The sequence below is a fragment of the Pholis gunnellus genome (assembly GCF_910591455.1).
Source record: "Pholis gunnellus genome assembly, chromosome: 13".
In the NCBI taxonomy this organism is placed as follows: Eukaryota; Metazoa; Chordata; class Actinopteri; order Perciformes; family Pholidae; genus Pholis; species Pholis gunnellus.
Window position 1 is genome coordinate 13,379,473 of NC_136540.1, and position 20,849 is coordinate 13,400,321.

The window sequence follows — 20,849 nt, forward strand, 5'->3', positions numbered from 1 at the left end:
TTAATACTATCTTATTTATTCACTACCTTTATGATTGTTGAAGATGAGAGAGAGGAGCTGGGAATCGAACCGTCAACCCTGTGATGAGCCGTCCCATTTTAAGCACAGCTTTATGCAAGATATTCCTAATTGTATCTATGAGGTTGGCATAGATGAGAGATAAAAACATAGGAAGTTGGTGCTGCTGACTTTTTAAAAAAGAAATTCAGGCCTGCAATATTTTATCCGACATGAGAAGAATCTCCTCAACAACTTAAAATTGGATCTTGTTTCCCAGAATGTCGAACTGAACTATTTCAAAGATGGATCACAACTCAACACTCGTTAATTATTAAATACCATACAAAATGTAAAACCTGGCAGCAGCAGGTACTACCAAACTGTATTGTGAGTATGTAGTAACTAAGGAGACAGAAATTAAGAAAATGCACACAGTATGTACACGTTTAATGATAAAAGAATATTAAAACAAGTTAGAATGAGTAGATCAGTCATAAAAAAAGTAATGTCTCCATAAAAACATATTTCTCTCAGTTTTACAATAAGAAGAAAGCTTCAATCATTATTATAATCGTATTGCCTTGAATCCTCCACTGGTTTCCATTCAGATCAGTTCAGGTCAGTTTCAGCATAGTCGCCCTCTTTTCTCTGTTTGGTTCCCAGTTTGATTGTGTGAGTATTTCAGATTTCTTTGAACCTGGAATAAAAAGATCAGAGAATTACTATTAGACATTTAGAATGCAATCAAATGCAATAACCCTATGAATGTAATCAGTATCATTATTGGTATCGGTGATTTTGCAGCCCTACTGGTGGTTAAACTCACCCTCTGGCTCGGGGGACACGTCGACACCAACCATGAGCTTCTTTGTAAACGAGCCTGGACAAAAACTGAAGACAGACAAACACACAGTGTGTCAGTCAGGGTGTCGTTACTGGACTGGAATAAGCATTAATGACAAAAAGATCCCACATCATTGTAAGCCTAATATTGTAGTGTAAGAGATTAAAGAAGTCAGTCAATAGATAAAAAAGGTGTTTCTCACCAGGCAGGCTAAGAGGTCGGCAGTGATGAGCATGTAGAAGACGTTGTTCCAGCCGGTGGGAGAGATCACACCGGCTAACAGAGGACCCACCGCAGCTCCTATAGAGAACACACCAATATTCTTTTAATATGTCACATGAAAAAGTTTCAACCTTTTAGACCTTTTTACCAGAAAATGAAAAATGTCCTGGTTCTCCCGTGCCTCCCTTCCCTCCAGCGGGCCCAGCAATACTGCCTGGCTCCCCAGCAGCTTTAAAAGAGTTCTCCATACATAACTCCATACATACCTATTGAACCAGTCCCGTCAATAATTGCCGTCACTGTGGACAACGCCCTGGAGTTTCCTCTCAGACTCTCATGTGTTCCCTGTTGCAACAAAGACACAGTGGTGAGAGATGTACTCCGATCTTTTACTTGAGTAAAAGTAGTCATACCACAATGTAGAAATACTCTGTTACAAGTCAAAAATCCTGGATTATTATTGATGCAATAGTGTGCTCACCACTTTAATGTTGCAGCTGTAGTAGGTGGAGCTCATTTTAATTACGTAATGTACTGCAACGTAATTAAAGCTGCCAAATAAAGGTAGTGGAGTAAACAGTACAATAGTGAAGTAGAAGTATATGGAAGCATAAAATAGACATACAAGTACCTATCAGTTCAGTATTTGAGTAACTGTAGTGTTACATTCGAACTTACTCATGTAAGTAGAGAAAACATGGTTTAAATGTTTAATCTATGTCCACTGCATGTCATCAGCATCCTCAAACTGTGTTTATTTCACAACAGACGTGCTTTAGCTGGATGATTTGTTGACAGACGACGGGGGCATAAAACAGGGGGTTTCCCATGATGCTTCAGGTCTTACCAGGTCAGCAGATACAGCAGTAGTGATGAGGGCGTATGGTCCGTTCACCAGGCCTCCACATATTAGCAGCATACCTACATTATGGTCAAATGCAAAACAAACAGTTATGAAAGAGTAACTACACTGTATATAAATAGAAAGACTTTCATAGTCATTTCTGATGACTGACGACTTTTGTATATTTAAACAGGACTACTCTGCATTCAGTTCAGATTCACATCAGACGGGTGTGGTGAAGGTGAATGAATGAAATGAAATGACTGTCAAGTTAATGTAAAGGAGAGGATGATCTAACTTCGACTGCTCCGAACATCACAAGCACAGCAACCAAAGACTCTGAGGCAAATTCACATAAGGATTTTGCACCTGCAACGGGTGAAATGCACCCTTAACTGTACTGCCGACGCACATTTGCATGATACATTTAATCCTAAAATCCAATAAGGTTTTTGGTTTTTAACTTTGGCTCATTCTAGCGAGAAAAAAAACAAATGTGAAAAAAGAAAAAAGTACCGAAGTCTTACCGACAGTAGTACCGATGCTCCTTTGTCCAATGTAATTATAGAGGTAAAGCTGGAACATGAACAAAACAACATTCATATGTCAGTCTACTGCTTGTATGTCCTTTTTCTCTTCCTTTATCAGCTATATACACACACACACACTAACATAACATTACATTACATTACACTACCATTGAAGAGTTTGGAATCAGCTGTTATACTGTTATTATCAGCTGGTGTTTTTCTTCTTTCATTCAATAATAACAATTTTAACAGAAATGAAAATACTATCATTCAGACACCAAATGTATTATTTACACTTGAAATAGTTTTAGTCCCAACAGAAGAAGAATTAAATTATTGAAACTTCCATTTAGTCCAAGGCCTCTCAGTGTTGCATGCAAGAAGAGGAAAGACCATTGAAACATATAGAGTAGCCCGCTCAGATATCTGACTGGACACAATTCAACTTTTGTGGCCGGAGAATACAAACTTTTTAACTCATGAAAATAATTAGATTTATTAGATGACACTCACCATTGGGGCAGCAGTGAGCAACATGACGCAGCAAGTTGTCGCTCTCCCACCTGTGTAGTCAGACACGACGCCCGCCATGATGCCTCCTGTTGACACACAGCGCATTCAAGTAAGTAAAATAAAGTTATAATAAACGGTTAAGCCAAAATACAGACACTCAGACCCTGAAGAACAAAAATGTCCTCACTGAAACCCAATGTTACATTTTTAAATGTTGATCGCGCAGTCAAAACAGTATTAAATGATGCGTTCTATTATATCAGGCTGTTAATCTAGAGCACTGGCTTCAAAATTGTAGTATTTACTATTTTCCACCAGATGAAGCCATTTTCTCATATTTGCCCTATGGTGCAAATCCACGTTATCTTCCTGGTGTCCACTAGAGGCATTGCTGCTGTATTATGGAGCGCTGCAATGTTTGATGCAATACATCAAAATCAATGTTGTTGATCATCATTGACGTATCCCAGAGCAACTGTATTAAAAGGATGCACAAGGGTTAAATACAAAGGAATCTACGCCATTGATATTATACTTTAGTATTATACCTAGTTTATATTTTACTTTAAAGAAAACATCTGAATTCATGTGGTTCCAATTTCATTTTAAAAAGTAATTCACAGAGAAAATTAAAGTGTGCAATATCCTAAAAACCATATTCAAGGTGCTCAAACTGCCAAAAAATAAAAACATGGTTGCTGAAATTGGACTGACACAATTCAAACATCTAAATAAAATTTACAAAATGTGCACTTCAACCGAGTTATTAAGGATGAGCAATCAAGTCTGGATTGAATCAATCTGTCCGGAGGGGATTGACCCCCAAAAGTGCACTGCCAAGATGTATTTCCTGTATTATGTATATCATGTATTTTGTATTTGACGTATTTCTTTCTATTTCTAATGAAATCCTGTCAGATCAAATCATACGACCGATCAGTCGAGGCTCAAAGCTTACCCACAATGCCTCCTACATCAAACAATGTCGACATGTCTCCTGCCTCTTTTGCGTCAAAATGTGCTGGAAAAAAAGAGACATTTAAAAAAAAAAAATTCAATCAGCTTTAAATTAAGCAGATAAAACTACAAAGTATGAAGTATGATATTCTCCTCATTGGAAAAGAATAAAGCATGTGTGTAAGTACCGACCAACGTTGGAGATGTACAGAGGAAGCCAGTACAGGAAAGTGTAGCTGACCAGCTTGGCGAACAGCAGACAGAGAGAGAACTCCAGCACTCCCTGAGTGAGACATTAAAACATCATCATCTTAAAATGTCTTAAATGCCTTAATTGTCACAGTGCTATAATTCACAATCAACTGCCTCCCCTCCTACTCTGTCTCTAGTCTCTTTCACTAGGGGTGTAACGATACATCAATCTGGATTGTTATATCCATTCAATGATTAACGATGCATGATCATCGATGCAAACTGAAAACATCAAAACACATCATCTTTAAGATACGCCTTCATTTTGAAAGCCCCCATGGCACGTCTGCGTCACCAACTTTCTTTTTTTTTAGTTGCTTTATGTGAGTTGATATAAATGTAACTGATGGGGTTAAATTGGCATAATTGTTTCTAAACAAATGTGTACCTCGGCAGACTGTGAGCAGATATTGTATCGTTGCACAAAGACTCAATATAATATCGTATCGGGATGAATCCTGTGATTTACACCTCCACCTTTTACACAGAGTCCCCAATACTGCCGTAAAGAAGATCTGCCGTCGCTTTTTTTCACTGAACCAAACAACGGCTGCATAACTGTTTGACCGAATAAAGTGAAACACCGTAAGAATCCAAGTGAGCAAACTTCCTTTCTATCAGTTTGGACTCAGTGATGCTTCCAGCACCTGAGCAAATATTTACCCAATTGGAGCTGTGGTCATCCTGCGATACAAATAAAGACATGAAAAGACATTTGGATGGTTAAAAAGAGTTGTCTCTCCGCTCACAGGTATACGGAGAGCCGCACAGAAGCTGATGGCCTCCGTGTGCTCCTCAACAACCTCCGCAGGATCAGCGCTGATGGAACCGTAGGCGGTTCCGTCAACATGGGACGAGTTATTTGTGATAGACTCCGTCTCGTCGCCCTCCTTTTCACTCTGAAAACACAAAGAATATGAGCATGAGTTCAAGCTGTCTTGATACAGGATTGGTAGAGAGAGCACTCGAAGCGAAATACTTTTGAGTTTTGGTCTTAAAAATTCAACTCTCCGCCACTAATTTAGAAGAGTAAAAAACAGAGTAGAAGAGAATGGAGACCTTTTGATGTACAGTATATTTTCATCAGTAATTTTCCATCTTGTGTTATGCATTCTATGTATTCTTTTCCATTGTATTTTACCTGTTTTTATGTTAATTCTATGCTCACTTTTCCTTATTATAAAGCACAATGTGTTGCATTTCTGGTGTTATGCAACTAAGTTTATTATTTTTATCAGGATGAATTAGGTAGATGGAAGTTTGTTGCTTTTACTCACATGGTGCTGAGGAGAAGTGCAGTTGACGTGTTCAGGTTCTGAATAACAGAGAGAAAAAGGTGCAAATGGGACATAAAAGCAACGTTTAGGTTTGACAAGAGATGTAATCTTAAAACAACAAGATACAACATGTAAATATGACTAATTCTCACACCTAAATCCGTACCGAGGGATGTAATTAATAACCAATCTTTTAAATCTCAATTAATCTGATCGCACATCCTTCCTATTTCCCGACATGCACGTCTTATTTTTATTTCATACTTCATAATATGAACGTTTGCACCTTACCAAGCCTATATTTGTACAGCTCTTCCACTTCAACAACAGATAATTGACGTATTTCTTATAATCACAATTTTCTATTGTAAATATCTTGCCACACAGAGCTAGTGTTTACTCAGCTTTGAACAAGGTAATTGTACTGTAGCTCGGTTACCCACCACACCTTTAGTTACAGCAGCCAAAAACATTTGCTTTATTAACAAGTCAAACAGGATCCTGCACCTGCAGATTTGTCTCCACCTACCATGAGGGTTTTTGTCTCTGTGAAAGAGTTTAGTGAGGGTTTCACTGATGAACAGAAACTTACTCTCAACCAGGAAGAAGAAGCACAGGATCCCAGTGGAGGCGATAATGAGTCCGGGGACGATGAAGGACATTCCCCACTCCGAGGACACGAAGACTCCCGCGATGAGGGAGCCCAAGATGTTTCCCACTGAGGTGTGGGAGTTCCACACACCCATGATGAGCCCACGCCTGATGATCAAAACACAAGAGCAATTACTCAATTAGTCATATCAAATTAAAGTAGTAGTTCGACATGCTAGGAAAGAGCCTTATTCACTCTCTTTCTGATAGTGTGATTAAGATCATTATCATGTCTGTGTGTTGAGTATGGAGCTGGAGTCAGGACATCACGCCTCCTAAAACCACAAATTGTACATTTCTGTTTGTGTGCGGATTAAACAAACAAGAGACAATGTGTGCAAAAGCTTTAGAGGTGCTGGAAGATGTATTTGTGAACTTGGGACAGAGCCAGGCAAGCTGTTTCCCAACGCTTTCAGTCTTCATGCTAAGCTAAACTAAGCTAACCACGCCCAGACTAGCGATATCCTCATCACCCTCTAGAGAGGCGGATTTCAGAAAAAAGTAGAACAATTCCTTCAATGGTCAATAATTGATTAACTATCTAATTCCCCCCCCCCCCCCCCCCCCCCCCACTATAAACCCAAATCTTGCACTATAATTTAAATGATTCATATTACACTGACATTGCAGATACTTTACAAGCAACAAGCCTGTTCATTCCAGTTCATCATAGGCATTGCTGTGCACTTGACAATTGTCAGTCTGGATGAATCATTAAACTGTGTTTTTACTCCATATAAACATGTATTTTTAACTTTCTACAACCTAAAAGCATGAAAGAACATTCAAACAGATTGATTAGTCCACTCAGACATCTGACTGGACCCAATCAAGCTTTTGCAGCAGGAGATTACAAACTTTTGAACAGTTTATTTGAGGGGCGGTTTAGATTTATAATGTGGGTTTGATGGTCTGCGATAAATCAAACCCAGGTCTCACTGTGCTGTCAAATCATGACAAATGTGCATGTGTGAGTCAGCCAGCAACAAAAGAATAAGCATCTCATGCTGCATAGTCAGCAGGACTGCACGCCCGGTGCTCATCGCGCAGTACTCACTTCCCCTTTCCAAACCAGTTGCCGACACAAGCCACCACTGCAGGCCAACCGGTGGTCTGCATGAGCCCGTTCATGACCTGCAGAATGAAGCAGAGGGAGAAACCATCCCGTGTTAGCTTACTGCATCAAAGTCTCTTAACACTGGTGTAACCCTACAAACTTGAGTCAAAGGAGGAGACAAGTGAGCCTTGAGTCTTAACATTCCGACAACAAACCGACAAAAGCCCCAGGCACACTGCTGCAGTGAGTCATGTGATGTGAGGAAAGCCTGACTAAGCCACCATGAGATCTCTACATTTGTTTAAAGAGAGGAGATGATAAATAAGGTCTGTACTGACCCACAGAGCTCACAGTGATCACACCTGTGATGGGGTAAAAGGGTTGTTAATCTACACAATAAAGCAGTGATTTCTTGATTGCTTCATGAAGGTGTTGCAGTCTTTTTAAACTCAGGCTCAGATATTCCATTTTGATCTCTCTTAAGTCAAAGAGAAAACTTTTTTCTTACAAACGTATAAATTAAATGAGTTTAAGTTTGACGTGTTATTATTTAAAGAATGAGCTAAATTTCTAATTTTAGTTTACGAAACGTTGTTGAATTCCCTTGTGGAATTTGACTCCAGGGAATGGTCATGTGAATGTCTGAGGCTCATCTGACACTTCAGAGCTACAAAACAGTATTTGCATTCATGAGCTAACTAGAAACTTCATAAAAACATGGCACATGCGGAGATCAGTCAGTGCGCTTTTAACAGCATTTCCAAAGTTAAGAATATGGAAAAAGGAAGGAAAAACAGAGACAATTACAGGTGGATGAGCCGCCTTCTGAAAAGTTATATTTTTGGGAAACACTGGCAATTACACTTATGTTGAAATTCAATAAAAACACAGTAGGGTGAAACCATTGGTTGATTAATTGATAAGTCGAACAACAGAAAATGAATCTTCTAAAACGAATCAATTAAATGCGTCATTTATCAAGAATAAACATCAAACATTCTCTGGCTTCAGCTTCTCAAATATGAGGATTCGCTGCTTTTCATCTTTGCATATGGAATATCTTTGGGTTTTGGAATGTTGATAAGACAAAAGCTATTTGCAAACAGCACCCTGAGCTCTGGGGAATTATGGCTGCCATTTGCTTTTACTTTTTTTTTGACAATTTAGAGACTAAACGAGGAGAAACAGGAAAATAATAACTTCTGCAATTGCAGAATTATTACTGTACACAGGAAGGGAAAGTAGCTTGTGTCCTAAAACTGGTTTCTTCACTTGTTCCTGAGGTAAAGCAACTCTCACATGACTAAAACCTGCACGGTGATGTGGGTGGTTATTACTGGACAAAGGGACTTCTAAAAAAGACTGAAGTGAAACAAAACTCATGACTGTGCCTTAACTTGTACTGAGTGAGCATCCACGCTGAGACCAACATTCATTTCCTATAGAGTCAAGGAAGCTTAATGAAGCCTGCCGTGTGTGTGTTGGTATGGGTGTCCGTTTGTTGGTGAGTCAGCAATAAACAGCTCATCTGATCTCTGTGCTTCCCTCTTTCTCCCCTAATGTCAGTTGGTTTTATGCAGTAGTTCTGCCTGCCAAAATGAATGAGAGGTTGTTTAGCTATTCAAAGATTCCTAATTCTGTACATGTACCACAACGAAAGTAAAACAAAAATGAATGCAAATAACAGGCAGATCTTTCGGTAAACAAACTAACATTGTTAAGGGAATAGTTTAAACATTTCAGAAAGAGAAATACGATCTGGACACAAACAGAAACGTAAAAATGTCCATTTTGAAATGGTTTTAAGGTTGAGTTATGGTCTGTAACTATTTTGTGGCGAACAACAGCTCATATCCAGCTATAGCGTGGGTTGACAGATATGGTCAGCGAGCACAGCTGTTGGTCTCTGCAAAGGCATGATAGTACCAAAACTGGCAACCTCACTGTGATGAGAAGACTCCATCAAGTCACTGGGCCCAGATGTTGTTCACCAACAAATTGTTCTACCAAGTAACTTCACCCTAAAACCACAAACTGCTGCTTTTACGTTTCTGTTTGTGTACGAGCAGGATGCACTGCTTCCACTCTTTATGCTAAGCTGAGCTAACTGTGTCCTGACTCCAGCTCCCTGATGTATTGATCTTCATCTCACTCATCAGGAAAGCAACAAATAATCTCGTAGCCTTTTCTGGTGGTGATTAAGGTTTGTTTACACCATCAATGATTGTGAGCCCTACAGATCTACAAAGAAACGCTTTAATTATATATGTGAATAATTTAATGGTCCACATTTTACAGATTGGGCCTTGAACCAAAGCACCATCAAAATAAATGCAGTGGTTACAGAACAGGTATATCTATCATAGGGTTTTCAGTAGTTTGGAGTTATAGTTTCTTTATTCCAACAACTGCTCAACAATAAGAACTTGCAAGATAATTCTGCTAAATTCTCTGAGTAATTGTTCGATTTGTTAATTAAGTGATCATTTTGCTGTTTGTAGGTCCGTATAGGTAGTAGAAAGTGGAATTGTCATTCACTCACTAAAATTAAAAGGGGAATTCAGCGAATTTCAAAGCAATTTGGAAGTGAAGCAATTTGTTGTGTGCAAATTCTGTCCTGATGGTGGCTTTAGAGGAAAGGTCAGGGGGTTATCTGGTCAGGGAACAAAAGAAAGTGTTCGACTGTGTGATGTTGTGTCTTTACCTGGATGGCGGCGTAGTACCCTAATGAGTGGATTTTCAGGTAGAAGCCGAGGCCAAACAGACATGTGAACAATCCGCTCATCACCATTCCAAAACTCAGGTAGTACCGCAGAGGCAGGCGCTCTCCAAATATCCCACTGTTAACACAAGAAATGATTATGGCGCAACAAAGCACAAAAACACACACAAATAGAATAATGTCTTTATGTAACAGCACATACAAACCTGAAAAACATGCCGATGGCATAGGCAACCAGGAAGGAGTTATCCAAGACCCCAAACAGTGTCTGATAGTTGTCCTGGTCTAGAGGGACGACACAAATGAAACTATTAGCTTTCTCGGTGTAATCATTTAGAATTATGGATGTTTCAGATGGAGTTGTGCAGCATCAAGAGCCCTTAACAGCTTCCCACACACCAACACGGCCACTTGTGTTTGCAGAAACGCACATCTGAGCCAGGAACTTAAACTGGGAATTGAACCCTGGATCACTGGGATGTTGGGAGAACCTGTGCCTAAATCAAGGGCATTCTAATACTGTACCTTATGATACCTTCATATCCATAATGTGGCCATATGTTGAGGATAACAGTTTTTACTATCAGCTACTAATACTAAGCATAGACTGTTACCGAATAGTCTGATACCAATACCTATTACTGGAAATGAAAATATAAGACAATCTATTTAGGACTGGACATGAGTTTATAACATTTTACTGAAGGCGTCAGCTACATGGGCACGAATTGCTTACAGTAGAAATAACAGCCCAAGTGAATTAAAAAAGGACTAATGCTAGATTCGTATGGTGTCGGAATAATCGGAAAAATATGTTCCCGTCTCAGAAAATTCACTCGAACGCCCCCTCAAGCGGGAACAACAACCCGGAAAGTCTGCGAAAATTGTGGTGCACGACTTGCAGGGTTGACATCATATTACGCAGAAACATGGTGAACGAAAGTAAGTGTTGGGTAATGGTAAGAAACTTTTCCTAGAGCTTTTACAGCACCATCAACACCGTTTCTCCTTCGTGCATCGCATTATGGAAGAACATCAACAAGCGTTTTTTAGTAGTGCATACTCACGGTTTCAAGTATCTTTTTCCAGAGTACACACTCAAAGGAGTTTCTACAATTTCCCGGTGCGAGTCTGCATTATCTACTCATAAGTGAAGTGTCAAAGTTGATAACAAATAAAGGACTTACCAAAGGGCGCCCAGTCACACCAAGTAGCATTGTTGGTTATGTTGAGGTCGGCAGGCCGATTGACTGAGGAGCAGTTTCTGTGCAGCTCACTCTGAATTGAGACAGAAACACATAATAGGAAGCAGGTGAAACGACCCACATAAAACTCTCACAGCACAGTAATATAAAGTGATAGATATGTATATATATGGTAATATCATTCGGGGCTGCAGGAACTTGTAAGTGCAGACATTTGAGTAAAACATTTTTCTATATTTAATCCTTAAATTGTATAAATAATTGTCTTTCATGACTATGAAAGACAATGATTTAATCTGTATCATTAAAGGGCCATAGTGCTGCTGCATGTTCTTAGACGATTTACTAAAAACCATAAGAAATCTGAACAATCAAATGCTTTTTCAGCATCTAAAGAAATTGTGGCTGTGGATGAGGTGCATATAAGATCAAAAGCATGAATAATGTACAAGACTTGTCTGGTATTATCTGTCACACGAAAATTAAAACAAGAGACATGTATGTGTCCAGAACATTCAACGTTTGTGTGTGTAAAGCATTCACACATATTTAGCAATAAAGAACTGAATGCAACAATTGAAATAGGTGAAAACAATCCTCTCCTAAAAGATGAATGCACCATGTCTAAGAGCCAGAGACCTAATTGACGACTGATAAACCTGGTGGGAGCTTAGGTAAATTTGCATGAGACAGAAAATCTTTAATTGTGAAGATAAAGATTTTTGTCTAACTTTGTGAATACAAAATTCTGATGTTTTAAACTATTCACTTATCTCCTTTTTTGTTCTTTAATGAGGAAGGAGTTCAGTTGAAGCCAACTTGATTTCATGATTTCTAAACTCATTTGAAGCCCCAGAGAGCGTCTCACAGGCAGCTTTTGACCCATGACCCAGACGTGTCACGTTCCTGCAAAAACCCTGTAGATAAGAAGGAATTGAACTGTCCCAGCCACCTTAACAATGCTGATAGGTTTCCGCGAAAGATGGTAGGCCGTGTAGAAGAGGAAGGTGAGGAAGAGAATATAACCACGATACCTGCAAAAAACAAGATGACATAATAAAGCAAAGTCTTTCTGATAAGACAAAAAGAATTGATGGCAAAGTTATAACTAATTATAATGCTGCACATTGTGAAACAAAATAAGAAATAAAGCAAACGTGGAGATCTTGTTGAATTGATGTTGCTTGTTGATCTTTTATAAAATGACATGAACTCTTGCTGTCATAAAACAAGAGCCTTTACAGAAGTACAAAATACTGTAAGAACACAAAAAATAAAGAAATATTTACATGTTCAAAACGTTCCACTGACGTAATAAAGCAAACTGCTATATATATATATATATATATATATATATATATATATATATGCTTTTAAAATACAATGCATTGGTGAAGATTAAACCAGTGGTCCCTATCTAATATTTTAAAAAGTGTATTACAATGGAATTTTTACTTGTACTGGAGTATTTCTACATTGTTGTATTGCTACTGCTAGCATTATAAACTTCACAAAAACATGACTTATTGCAGGGCTGTTGCATTTGTATGCATTAGATTGTACACGAGTACCTTACTGACGGGTAGATCAGTGTTTATGTTACATCCAAGTGTAATGACTCCTCAATGTCTGCCTTCTTTGGCTTTTATTATGTTTTTCTTATCACATACAATAGAAAGGTGGCATGGCATTGTGAGTTTCAATTAACACAACATATTCATTACTCATAAGTATTTTTGCAACAGGCAGCTGGCAATACTACTGAAAGAATAACAAGTGTAAACAGATTTAATTGAATTACTCATGAACTATTTTGATAACTGATTAATCTTCGCAGTCAATTTTTAAGCAACAATTGGAAACACTTGATGGTTCAGATTCTTAAATACGTGTTTTTACGTATTTTTTATTATGTTATTTCCTGTGTAATAATATAGTAAATCAAAAACAATTTGAGTTTTGAACTTTTGGTGAACAGAAAAGAAAGAAATGAATGCATCCCTTTGGGCTTTGGAAAAATATGTTTGAGGAAATGATCGTCTAATATATTGATAAGAAAAGTAATTATTTGCAGATCTGCTCAGATTATCTCATAATTATGACAGTTTTATTATTCGGACTTAGCCACAGTAGTAGAGAAGTGAGAAGTCATTGAGAAGTGATATAAGACACTGAGATGTTATGACAATAAAGTGTCCCATGTCGTTTTCTAAATTCCTGAAATTATGGATTTGTCGACGACCGCATCGATTTGTTAAAAGGTCAAATATGTGTCAATAACAGAGGAAGCTCAGAAATGCCTGCATTTTTTAATGGAGTTTGGAGGTACTTGACTCCCAAACGTGTCCGGTGGACATATGACCGAAAACAAGCAGTAATAACGCGTTTGTAACCGGTAGTAGGATATATAATGTTAAGTATGTATATAGTAAACACTTGGTTTACAAGAGCCCATTACAAATTCATAGAATGTGTGTTTGTCTACGCGGCTAAGCCAATCATTTACAGCAAAGGGGAGATAACAAACACAACATAAAGAGCAACAGTAGTAACGAAGATGCCATTACCTGGCTGTGTGTGGGGTGCGGAGAACAAAAGGAATGAACGATAATGGAAACTTACCAACTATCTCGAGAAAAGGACGTGACAAATCGTATTCCGGGAGCCAGGGGCGACTTCATTGTTCGTTGAAAACTTGTGTCAGACTTTTAACACCCAACAAAACACTCAGATGCGGGGCATGTCCTCGGGAGTAAGTTACTGGTATCAAAACAAGTAAAAAAAGGCACTGTTGGAATGTTTGGAGCCAACTCACCGGGTGTTTTTACCGGGTTAGAGACTCACTTGTTTGGTACTGCCGAACGTTATCCACAGATTTAGAAAGTAGACGCCAGCTGCTAACTACAACAATAAAGCAGCAATAGTGCAGCTTCTTGGTGGGATAAAGAGTGCGTAAACATCCCGCACTTCTCCATACTGTGCCGGCTGGAGGTTTATATTACGCACCGGGGTCCGGAGAGCCAGCCTACCTCCACGTTTGAGTTGAGGAAAAAAAAAAGGCGTCCGTTGTGATAAATATAATATTATTATCAGCCTATAAATGTGTTATTCCGTAAGACTTTCCAGACGGAGACTCCCGGCGGCCACGTGATACCTCCCCAGTCCACTGACGTCACAGGAAACAGCTGAGTGTGAGGAGGGAGCCCCTAGTGGTTCACAATGTGAGGGTCGGGACCCCTTTTAAAGGTCATAATAACAATTATAACAATAATAACAATAACAAAAACTAAATATGGCACATTTCCAAAGCAAGGGTTTCAATGTGCTTTATAGGGCAAGAAAACAAACAGCATAATCGTGCATGCACGTTTTGATCATAAAACAACAAAAACGTCCATAACACTGATGTTAGTTAGTTGGTGGGGAATAAGGAAAACAACAGTGGTGGAATGTGACTAAGTATATTTACTTGTACTTGAGTATTTTCTTGATGCTACTTTTTTCTCTACTACAGTTCAGAATCAAATATTGTGCTTTTTACATTTATCTGACATTTTTAGTTAGTTTGCAGATTTAGATGAATACAAAATATAAATCATGTATCTAATAAATCCAAAATAACAAATACATTATGATGTATTATTGTGGAATAATCTACCCAGCAGTTTATAAATGAATTAAAATGATCTCCACCTTTACCAGCTGCAACATTAAAGTAATGAACACAATGAGTCAATAACTTTTATCCAATAATATAATACATATCATTCTGAAATGGCCCATGCTGCATAATGAGTACTTTTAGTATATTAACAAACATTTTGAATGAAGGAATTTCACTATGGTGGTGTTATGTTCTGACTAAAGTAAAAGATTTGAGTACTTGTGTTCCCTGTCAGTGTTTTACTATTATATTTGACGTTTCTGGATTAATATTACTGCTGCATAGATATGTATGTTGCATTTTACGGCTGTAGATATTTAAGGTTGTGCTTATTTTAACTCCTTTATAGACTGTTAATCTACAGCAAAGCTTCATATTCTATAAAATCATCATATTACACACTGGTTCTTATTAAGAATGAATACTAAGGGACATTAAATTAAAAAACATTTTTAAATAAAAACATTTTCAGGCACAGCCCTGAAGAACGTTGACGTCTACATTTATTATGTCATCTTGTTTTTTGCAGGTATCGTGGTTATATTCTCTTCCTCACCTTCCTCTTCTACACGGCCTACCATCTTTCACGGAAACCTTATCAGCATTGTTCAGGTAGCTGGGACAGTTCAATTCCTTCTTATCTACAGGGTTTTTGCAGGAACGTCTGGGTCATGGGTCAAAAGCTGCCTGTGAGACGCTCTCTGGGGCTTCAAATGAGTTTAGAAATCAAGTTGGCTTCACCTGAATTCCTTCCTCATTAAAGAACAAAAAAAGGAGATAAATGAATAGTTGAAAACAGAATGTTTTATTCAGAGAGTTAGACAAAAATCTTGCAAATGTACCTAAACTCCCACCAGGTTTATCAGGTCTTTAGGTCTCTCGCTCTTAGACATGATGCATTCATCTTTTAAGAGAGGATTGTTAGTTCACTTTTTTATTGTTAAAAATGTGTGTATGTGTATCTACACACACAAATGGTGAATGTTCTGGACACATATATGTCTCTTGTTTTTATTTTCTTCAAAAACAGACGTGTTACAGATAATACCAGACAAGTCTTGTACATTATTCATGCTTTTGATCTCATATGCACCTCATCCACAATTTCTTTAGATGCTGAAAAAGCATTTGATTGTTTAGACTTTTCATTTATGTTTCTTAGTAAATCGTCTAAGAACATGCAGCAGCACTATGGCCCATTAATGATACAGATCATTTTCAACTAAAGTGGGCATGTTTAATAAATAATTGTCTTTCATAGTCATGAAATTATCACCATCAGTTGCATTTATTTTGTGGAAAACATGACCATCCTGGACGGAGATAAAACTGACATCAGTCTTCTCATCTGACTCTGGGTTTGACAACTTACGCTGGATTTCCCAAAATGTTGGACTGTTCCTTTAAAACACACAGGAGGGAGTTCAGTTCATCTGCTTCCTTTACTGCAACTCCAGACTCAGCATTGTTGAATGTAACGCCTTGACATACGCTGTGGAGGAGACAAATGCTACCGTCAGTGGTTTCTATTGTTTTCACGATCAGTCCCACTGAAGCTCGGCGGTGGTGTGTGACGCGGGTGTGCGGCGCGTACCTTTGGGATTGTTGTGGAAGACACAGTTGTTGGCGCAGGTGTCGGGGTGGGAGTCCCAGAAAGACGACGCGCAGCAGCAGAGAGGAGGCGGCTCCAGCTTCTCCTGAGACAGCCGCTCCTTCATCTGAGCTTTAAGAGCCTCAATGAACCTGACGAGAGTTACAATCAAGTCTGTTCATCAGTTTCACCGAGGTACCTGATCCATAGTTCACCGTACTAAACTATATGTGTTCATCCTCATGAGTTTGCCTTTTAAGCTTTGGCAAATTGGTCTTCATTAATTACCTTCCAGCTGATTTGGGTTTCTCCTCTCGTTTCCTTCTCTGCAGCTGCACATCTCTCTCCTCCTCCTCCTCAAGCTTCAGACGCCCCTGAATCAGCAGCTCTCTCTCCTCCAGCTTCTGTCTGGCCTCGGCGAGCTGCCGAACTCTCTCCAACTTCCTCTCTTCCTCCAGACGAATCTGTTCTTTCTCGGCTTTGATCCTTCAGTGGAGACAGGGCCATTTTAGAGGGGCCTTAAGAAGGCTAAAGAATCACTTGTAATTTACATATTTGTATGACACTATTTTAGTTTAGTCTGTGAGTTATACAGAGAAAGAGTATTGAGCCAGACTTGTCACCACTGTTGTGCATTATAAATGACTTCAATCTGATAAAAAAACAATCTAACAGCTATCAAAGGTACAGATTGTTGGTACTTGTTGATTCATTCTAAATCACACCAATAGGAGGAAGTGGTTTAGGACAAAACACTGTGGTCTCGTCACCTTGCCGTCTTCTTCAGGTGTTTCCTGTTCTGTTTGTTCTCCTTCACTTGCTCTCTCTCATTGTTCATGTACAGACGGCGGAGCATCAGGAACTGAGACTGGCGCTGCAGAAAGAGAGAGAGAGAGAGAGAGAGAGAGAGAGAGAGAGAGAGAGAGCGAGAGAGCGAGAGAGCGAGAGAGCGAGAGAGCGAGAGAGAGAGAGAGAGAGAGGCTATTTGTAACATTTGGTCTGACAGGATGGGGCTTCCAACACGTAAAGTCAAAGCTTCATGCACATGTCTGCTGATGTCTACCTGTCGCTTCAGTTCTTCTTGGTCAGTCAGAGGCCACAGGGCCGGTGGGACTCTGACGTTGGACTGGAAAGCAGGAGGCTGCAATTTCTCAGAATCCCACCACATAGGTCCATTCACCTGAAACAAACAGTCAAAACAGAGTCAGATGAAAAAATATTTATGGAAATCTTCAAGCTTGCCAAAAGTCTGGTGATGCTCTATATTTTTCTTATTGTCAACAAATTACATGGAAAAACTGATTCAGCTAACAGGTATTGTTCCGTCTCTTTCTATCTTTTTTTTTAGAGTGATTGCCTCATAAACCTAAATAGAAGCTTTGAATGTCAAAAGCATTCTGTACAGCCCTTGTAAAATCTACAGTGTCCAGCTGTTTTATTGAACACTTAATTGCACATCTTATTGTTGTTGCTGTTCCTTGTTAGTATCCTGGACATGTAGTGAACTACAAGGCCTTAAAGGGAAATGGAAGTTATAGGAATATATAACCGTCAACCTTGTTCACTTCCATCATGTCATCAGTCATGTGGTGAAGTGAAACATCACAACCTAAACTCCGGTATAATGGAACATGTCCCAGCTATGCACTTGTAATTACATTCTGTCAGCTGTTTAAAGGTCATAAAGTTGGAGCTGTTCTGGTTTATGAGTTGACGAGAGCCACGCTGAACTGGGACACAGCTACTCCTAATAACTCACGTGACATCTGGTCTATCAGGACTTTTACTATTTTACTACTGATTCTGATAAGCTCCCAGAAGTACTATGGATGTACAGACAATTGCTAGATTTATTTCGATTCTGAGGAAAAACTCTGGAAATGATGATTATGAAGTGTAGGAATGTTTCTCCTCCAAGGAATTCAAAACTGATACCACTAAAGAGAACAAAGAGGGAGTTTTGCTGATCCCAACAGTACGCATACAGCATGAAGTCTGCTGCACTGTGGGTAATCATTAACCTTCTGCTGAACGAGGGGACATTCATGTTGACTAGTGAAGAGATGATCATCCCCCTCTTCTTCTTCTTCTTCTTCTTCCTGAACATCCTCCTCCTGCTGCTCTTCCACTTCCTGTTCTGCTCTCAGCATGCGAGTTCCAGCTTTCTGTTGGGTGCAGATGAAAATGTGTTTTATTATAGGAAGGAACATATTGTTTTAAAAAGAGGAACAAGTGTGAGACTCAGACGCTCACATGTCTGGTTGGAGAGATGTTCCATTCGCCTCCCGGAAGGTCTGACGTCATTTCCCCATGCGGGATCATCCGACAGGCGGCCAGTCTGAGTCTGACCTGCCTCATGCCTCCTCTAGACTGGAAAAGCATGGGAATAAATAATCCTGCAGATTAATCACTGTCACATTATTCTATCAGTCACACAAGGAAACAATGCAAATAATTATATATATATATTTTACAAAGGGATGAAAGAAGATACAGGATCCTCCCCATTAAACATAAGAGCCTGACAAATACGGGATGTTTTTAAGGGCCAACGCCAATATTGTTATTAAAGGTTCAAAAGATCTGATAGCAATAAATCAAACAATAATAACGTTAACACCCCAACATAAAACAATCAAAAGTTTAAATGAGGATATCTAAAATGTGGCCAACATTTGTGCTGAGTGGGACATTTCACAGTGCAAGTATTCCCCTGGTGCTCTCTGGTGGACAAACTATGAACTGGAGACACTGTTCCTGACCGGCCAAACATCCCGCCATGTGTGATGGTTAAACAACAAAACCGTCTCACCTGGTGAGAGCTCCTCTCCGTCACCCTCCGCTGTGCAGCACCTCCCGCAGACACCAGCCTCTCACCAGCAGACGCATGCTGGGTCCAGACCTGATGCTGCTGTTGTAGGATTCTTCTGTCAGGTTTCACCTGGACACAAACACACAATAAGGTCTATCAAGCTGGAACAAGAGCAGGATGGGCAAACAGGGGGCTCAGCCGCGCTTCATCGTCACCACGGAGTGCCAAAACAAATGTGATCTTTACCTTTGAGTCCGTGTGCGGCTGCTGTCTCTTCTTGCTGACTCGAGCTTGCTGTGCCACACGATGGCGTACTTGAACTTGAAACCGTTGAAGACTCTCTTCAGTCTCCCTCCTCTTTGTTGTCTGGATCTCATCAGTTAGCAAAGCCAGAGCCTGAACCAAGATATGGGAAGACGTCAGGACAAATTCAGACTCTAAATTCATGTGACTTCTGCCGTATCAGCCCATCACGTTACAGCTGCAACATCAGTAGATTACCATCAATTAGACGACTGACTAAATTAATCAGCAACAACTTTGATTATTGATGAATTGTTTCACTAATTATTTTGAAAACAAAAGGCCAAGAAAACCGTGGTTTCAGCTTCTCAAGTAATAATATCAAACGTATGGAATGTTAGTCTGACAAAGTAAGCAAGGTGAATATGTGAAATCAGGCTTCTGGAGATTGTGATGGACATTTACAAATATGTTTGACAGTTTTGGGACCAAATAAAATGATCCGTTAATATTTTGGGGGGGATTATCGTCAGTTTGGTTCTGTTGTTTGGCCGATAATAAGAAATTGCAGCACAGAAATACCAAACTGGCTTTATGTTTGCACTGTCAAATGCATCACTTAGTGTGCATCTTGGTCACAAAAATGAATAATTAAATAATAAGGAATATTTTGATTCTGATACTTTAGCACTTTTACTTAAGTACGACAATGATTGCAGGACTTTTACCTGTAACCAAGTACTTTTTACACTGTAGTATTGCCATTTTCACTCAAGAAAATATCAAAATACTTCATCCAGCACTGGTTAACTGCCGTGCTCACCGACGGGTGCTTCACCAAGTCGTGTCCGCCCTCCACCCAGGCTCCCACCGCCACCACCGCCAGGTTTCTCCCGGCCAGCACCCTGCTGGTCCCTGTGGGAGCCGGGTGCTCCTTACTCCAGCTCGCTGAGGCTTTGCACCTGCAGCTTGTAGCGGTTACAAACCGGCTGGCACTCATCGGTAACGTTAGCCTCGTTAGCTTGACGCTAACTCGCCACTCTGGATGTCTTCTTGGTTTCCAGTTGGCGTAACTGTTAGTTATACGTTGACGTGATGAGACAGCGGGGTTGTTGTCGACAGTACAACGCACATAAAGAAAAAATAAATCCACATAAAGTTCGTTTGTTGGCAGTAGTTAAGTGCCAACTGATTTGTTTGAGTTTCGCTCACTTCATCTTCTTTGAATTTCCGGTGTTTGAAAAAGAGCTCACTGGCTCATTACTGCCCCCATCCGGGGGGAAATAAAACTACACAATGTATGTATGTAACGAATAAGTTCCACCGAAACCAACATTAAAGTGATTAATGTAACATGAATGCAGAAAAATAATTCCATATAATGCACATTATTTAAAGAAAGACCATTCTGCATATGCACTTAACAATTAAAGGTTGTGGAAACTAAATTATCCAGCTTTTACTT

The 20,849-nt window shown here is 39.4% G+C and overlaps 2 protein-coding genes across 2 annotated transcripts; both read right to left on the bottom strand.

Moving 5' to 3' along the window:
* Positions 1–430: 430 nt before the first annotated feature.
* Positions 431–14,203, bottom strand: slc37a2 (solute carrier family 37 member 2). Its single transcript, XM_079171323.1, has 19 exons — positions 13,919–14,203; positions 13,697–13,834; positions 12,027–12,108; positions 11,057–11,147; positions 10,076–10,154; positions 9,852–9,987; positions 7,148–7,224; positions 6,032–6,198; positions 5,440–5,477; positions 4,912–5,061; positions 4,103–4,193; positions 3,912–3,974; positions 2,954–3,039; positions 2,438–2,486; positions 1,914–1,987; positions 1,333–1,411; positions 1,047–1,144; positions 827–891; positions 431–697 (listed from the first exon to the last, which is right to left on the bottom strand). Exons 2-19 carry the CDS (start codon positions 13,753–13,755, stop codon positions 682–684), a joined length of 1,500 nt encoding a protein of 499 aa, XP_079027449.1. The 5' UTR covers positions 13,756–13,834; positions 13,919–14,203; the 3' UTR covers positions 431–681.
* A 1,404-nt stretch (positions 14,204–15,607) lies between these two features.
* Positions 15,608–20,597, bottom strand: ccdc15 (coiled-coil domain containing 15). The gene is made up of 10 exons (XM_079172227.1): positions 20,208–20,597; positions 19,388–19,537; positions 19,142–19,270; positions 18,583–18,699; positions 18,351–18,494; positions 17,393–17,509; positions 17,100–17,203; positions 16,618–16,815; positions 16,333–16,481; positions 15,608–16,230 (listed from the first exon to the last, which is right to left on the bottom strand). The coding sequence occupies exons 1-10, from the start codon at positions 20,382–20,384 to the stop codon at positions 16,181–16,183; spliced, it is 1,335 nt and encodes a 444-aa protein (XP_079028353.1). The 5' UTR covers positions 20,385–20,597; the 3' UTR covers positions 15,608–16,180.
* Between the last annotated feature and the right edge of the window lie 252 nt (positions 20,598–20,849).

Bases quoted from the DNA above. Each gene is read 5' to 3' on its own strand.
- slc37a2 (XM_079171323.1), bottom strand. From the start codon at position 13,755: ATGAAGTCGCCCCTGGCTCCCGGAATACGATTTGTCACGTCCTTTTCT. The intron at 5,478-6,031 runs GTAAGTTTCTGT...TCTGTTATTCAG, and splicing joins CTTCTTCTTCCTGGTTGAGA to AACCTGAACACGTCAACTGC. The intron at 5,062-5,439 runs GTGAGTAAAAGC...TTGTGTTTTCAG, and splicing joins GCACTTCTCCTCAGCACCAT to AGTGAAAAGGAGGGCGACGA.
- ccdc15 (XM_079172227.1), bottom strand. From the start codon at position 20,384: ATGAGTGCCAGCCGGTTTGTAACCGCTACAAGCTGCAGGTGCAAAGCC. The intron at 18,700-19,141 runs GTGAGACGGTTT...ATGCTTTTCCAG, and splicing joins CGGAGAGGAGCTCTCACCAG to TCTAGAGGAGGCATGAGGCA. The intron at 16,231-16,332 runs GTACGCGCCGCA...TCTCCTCCACAG, and splicing joins CTTCCACAACAATCCCAAAG to CGTATGTCAAGGCGTTACAT.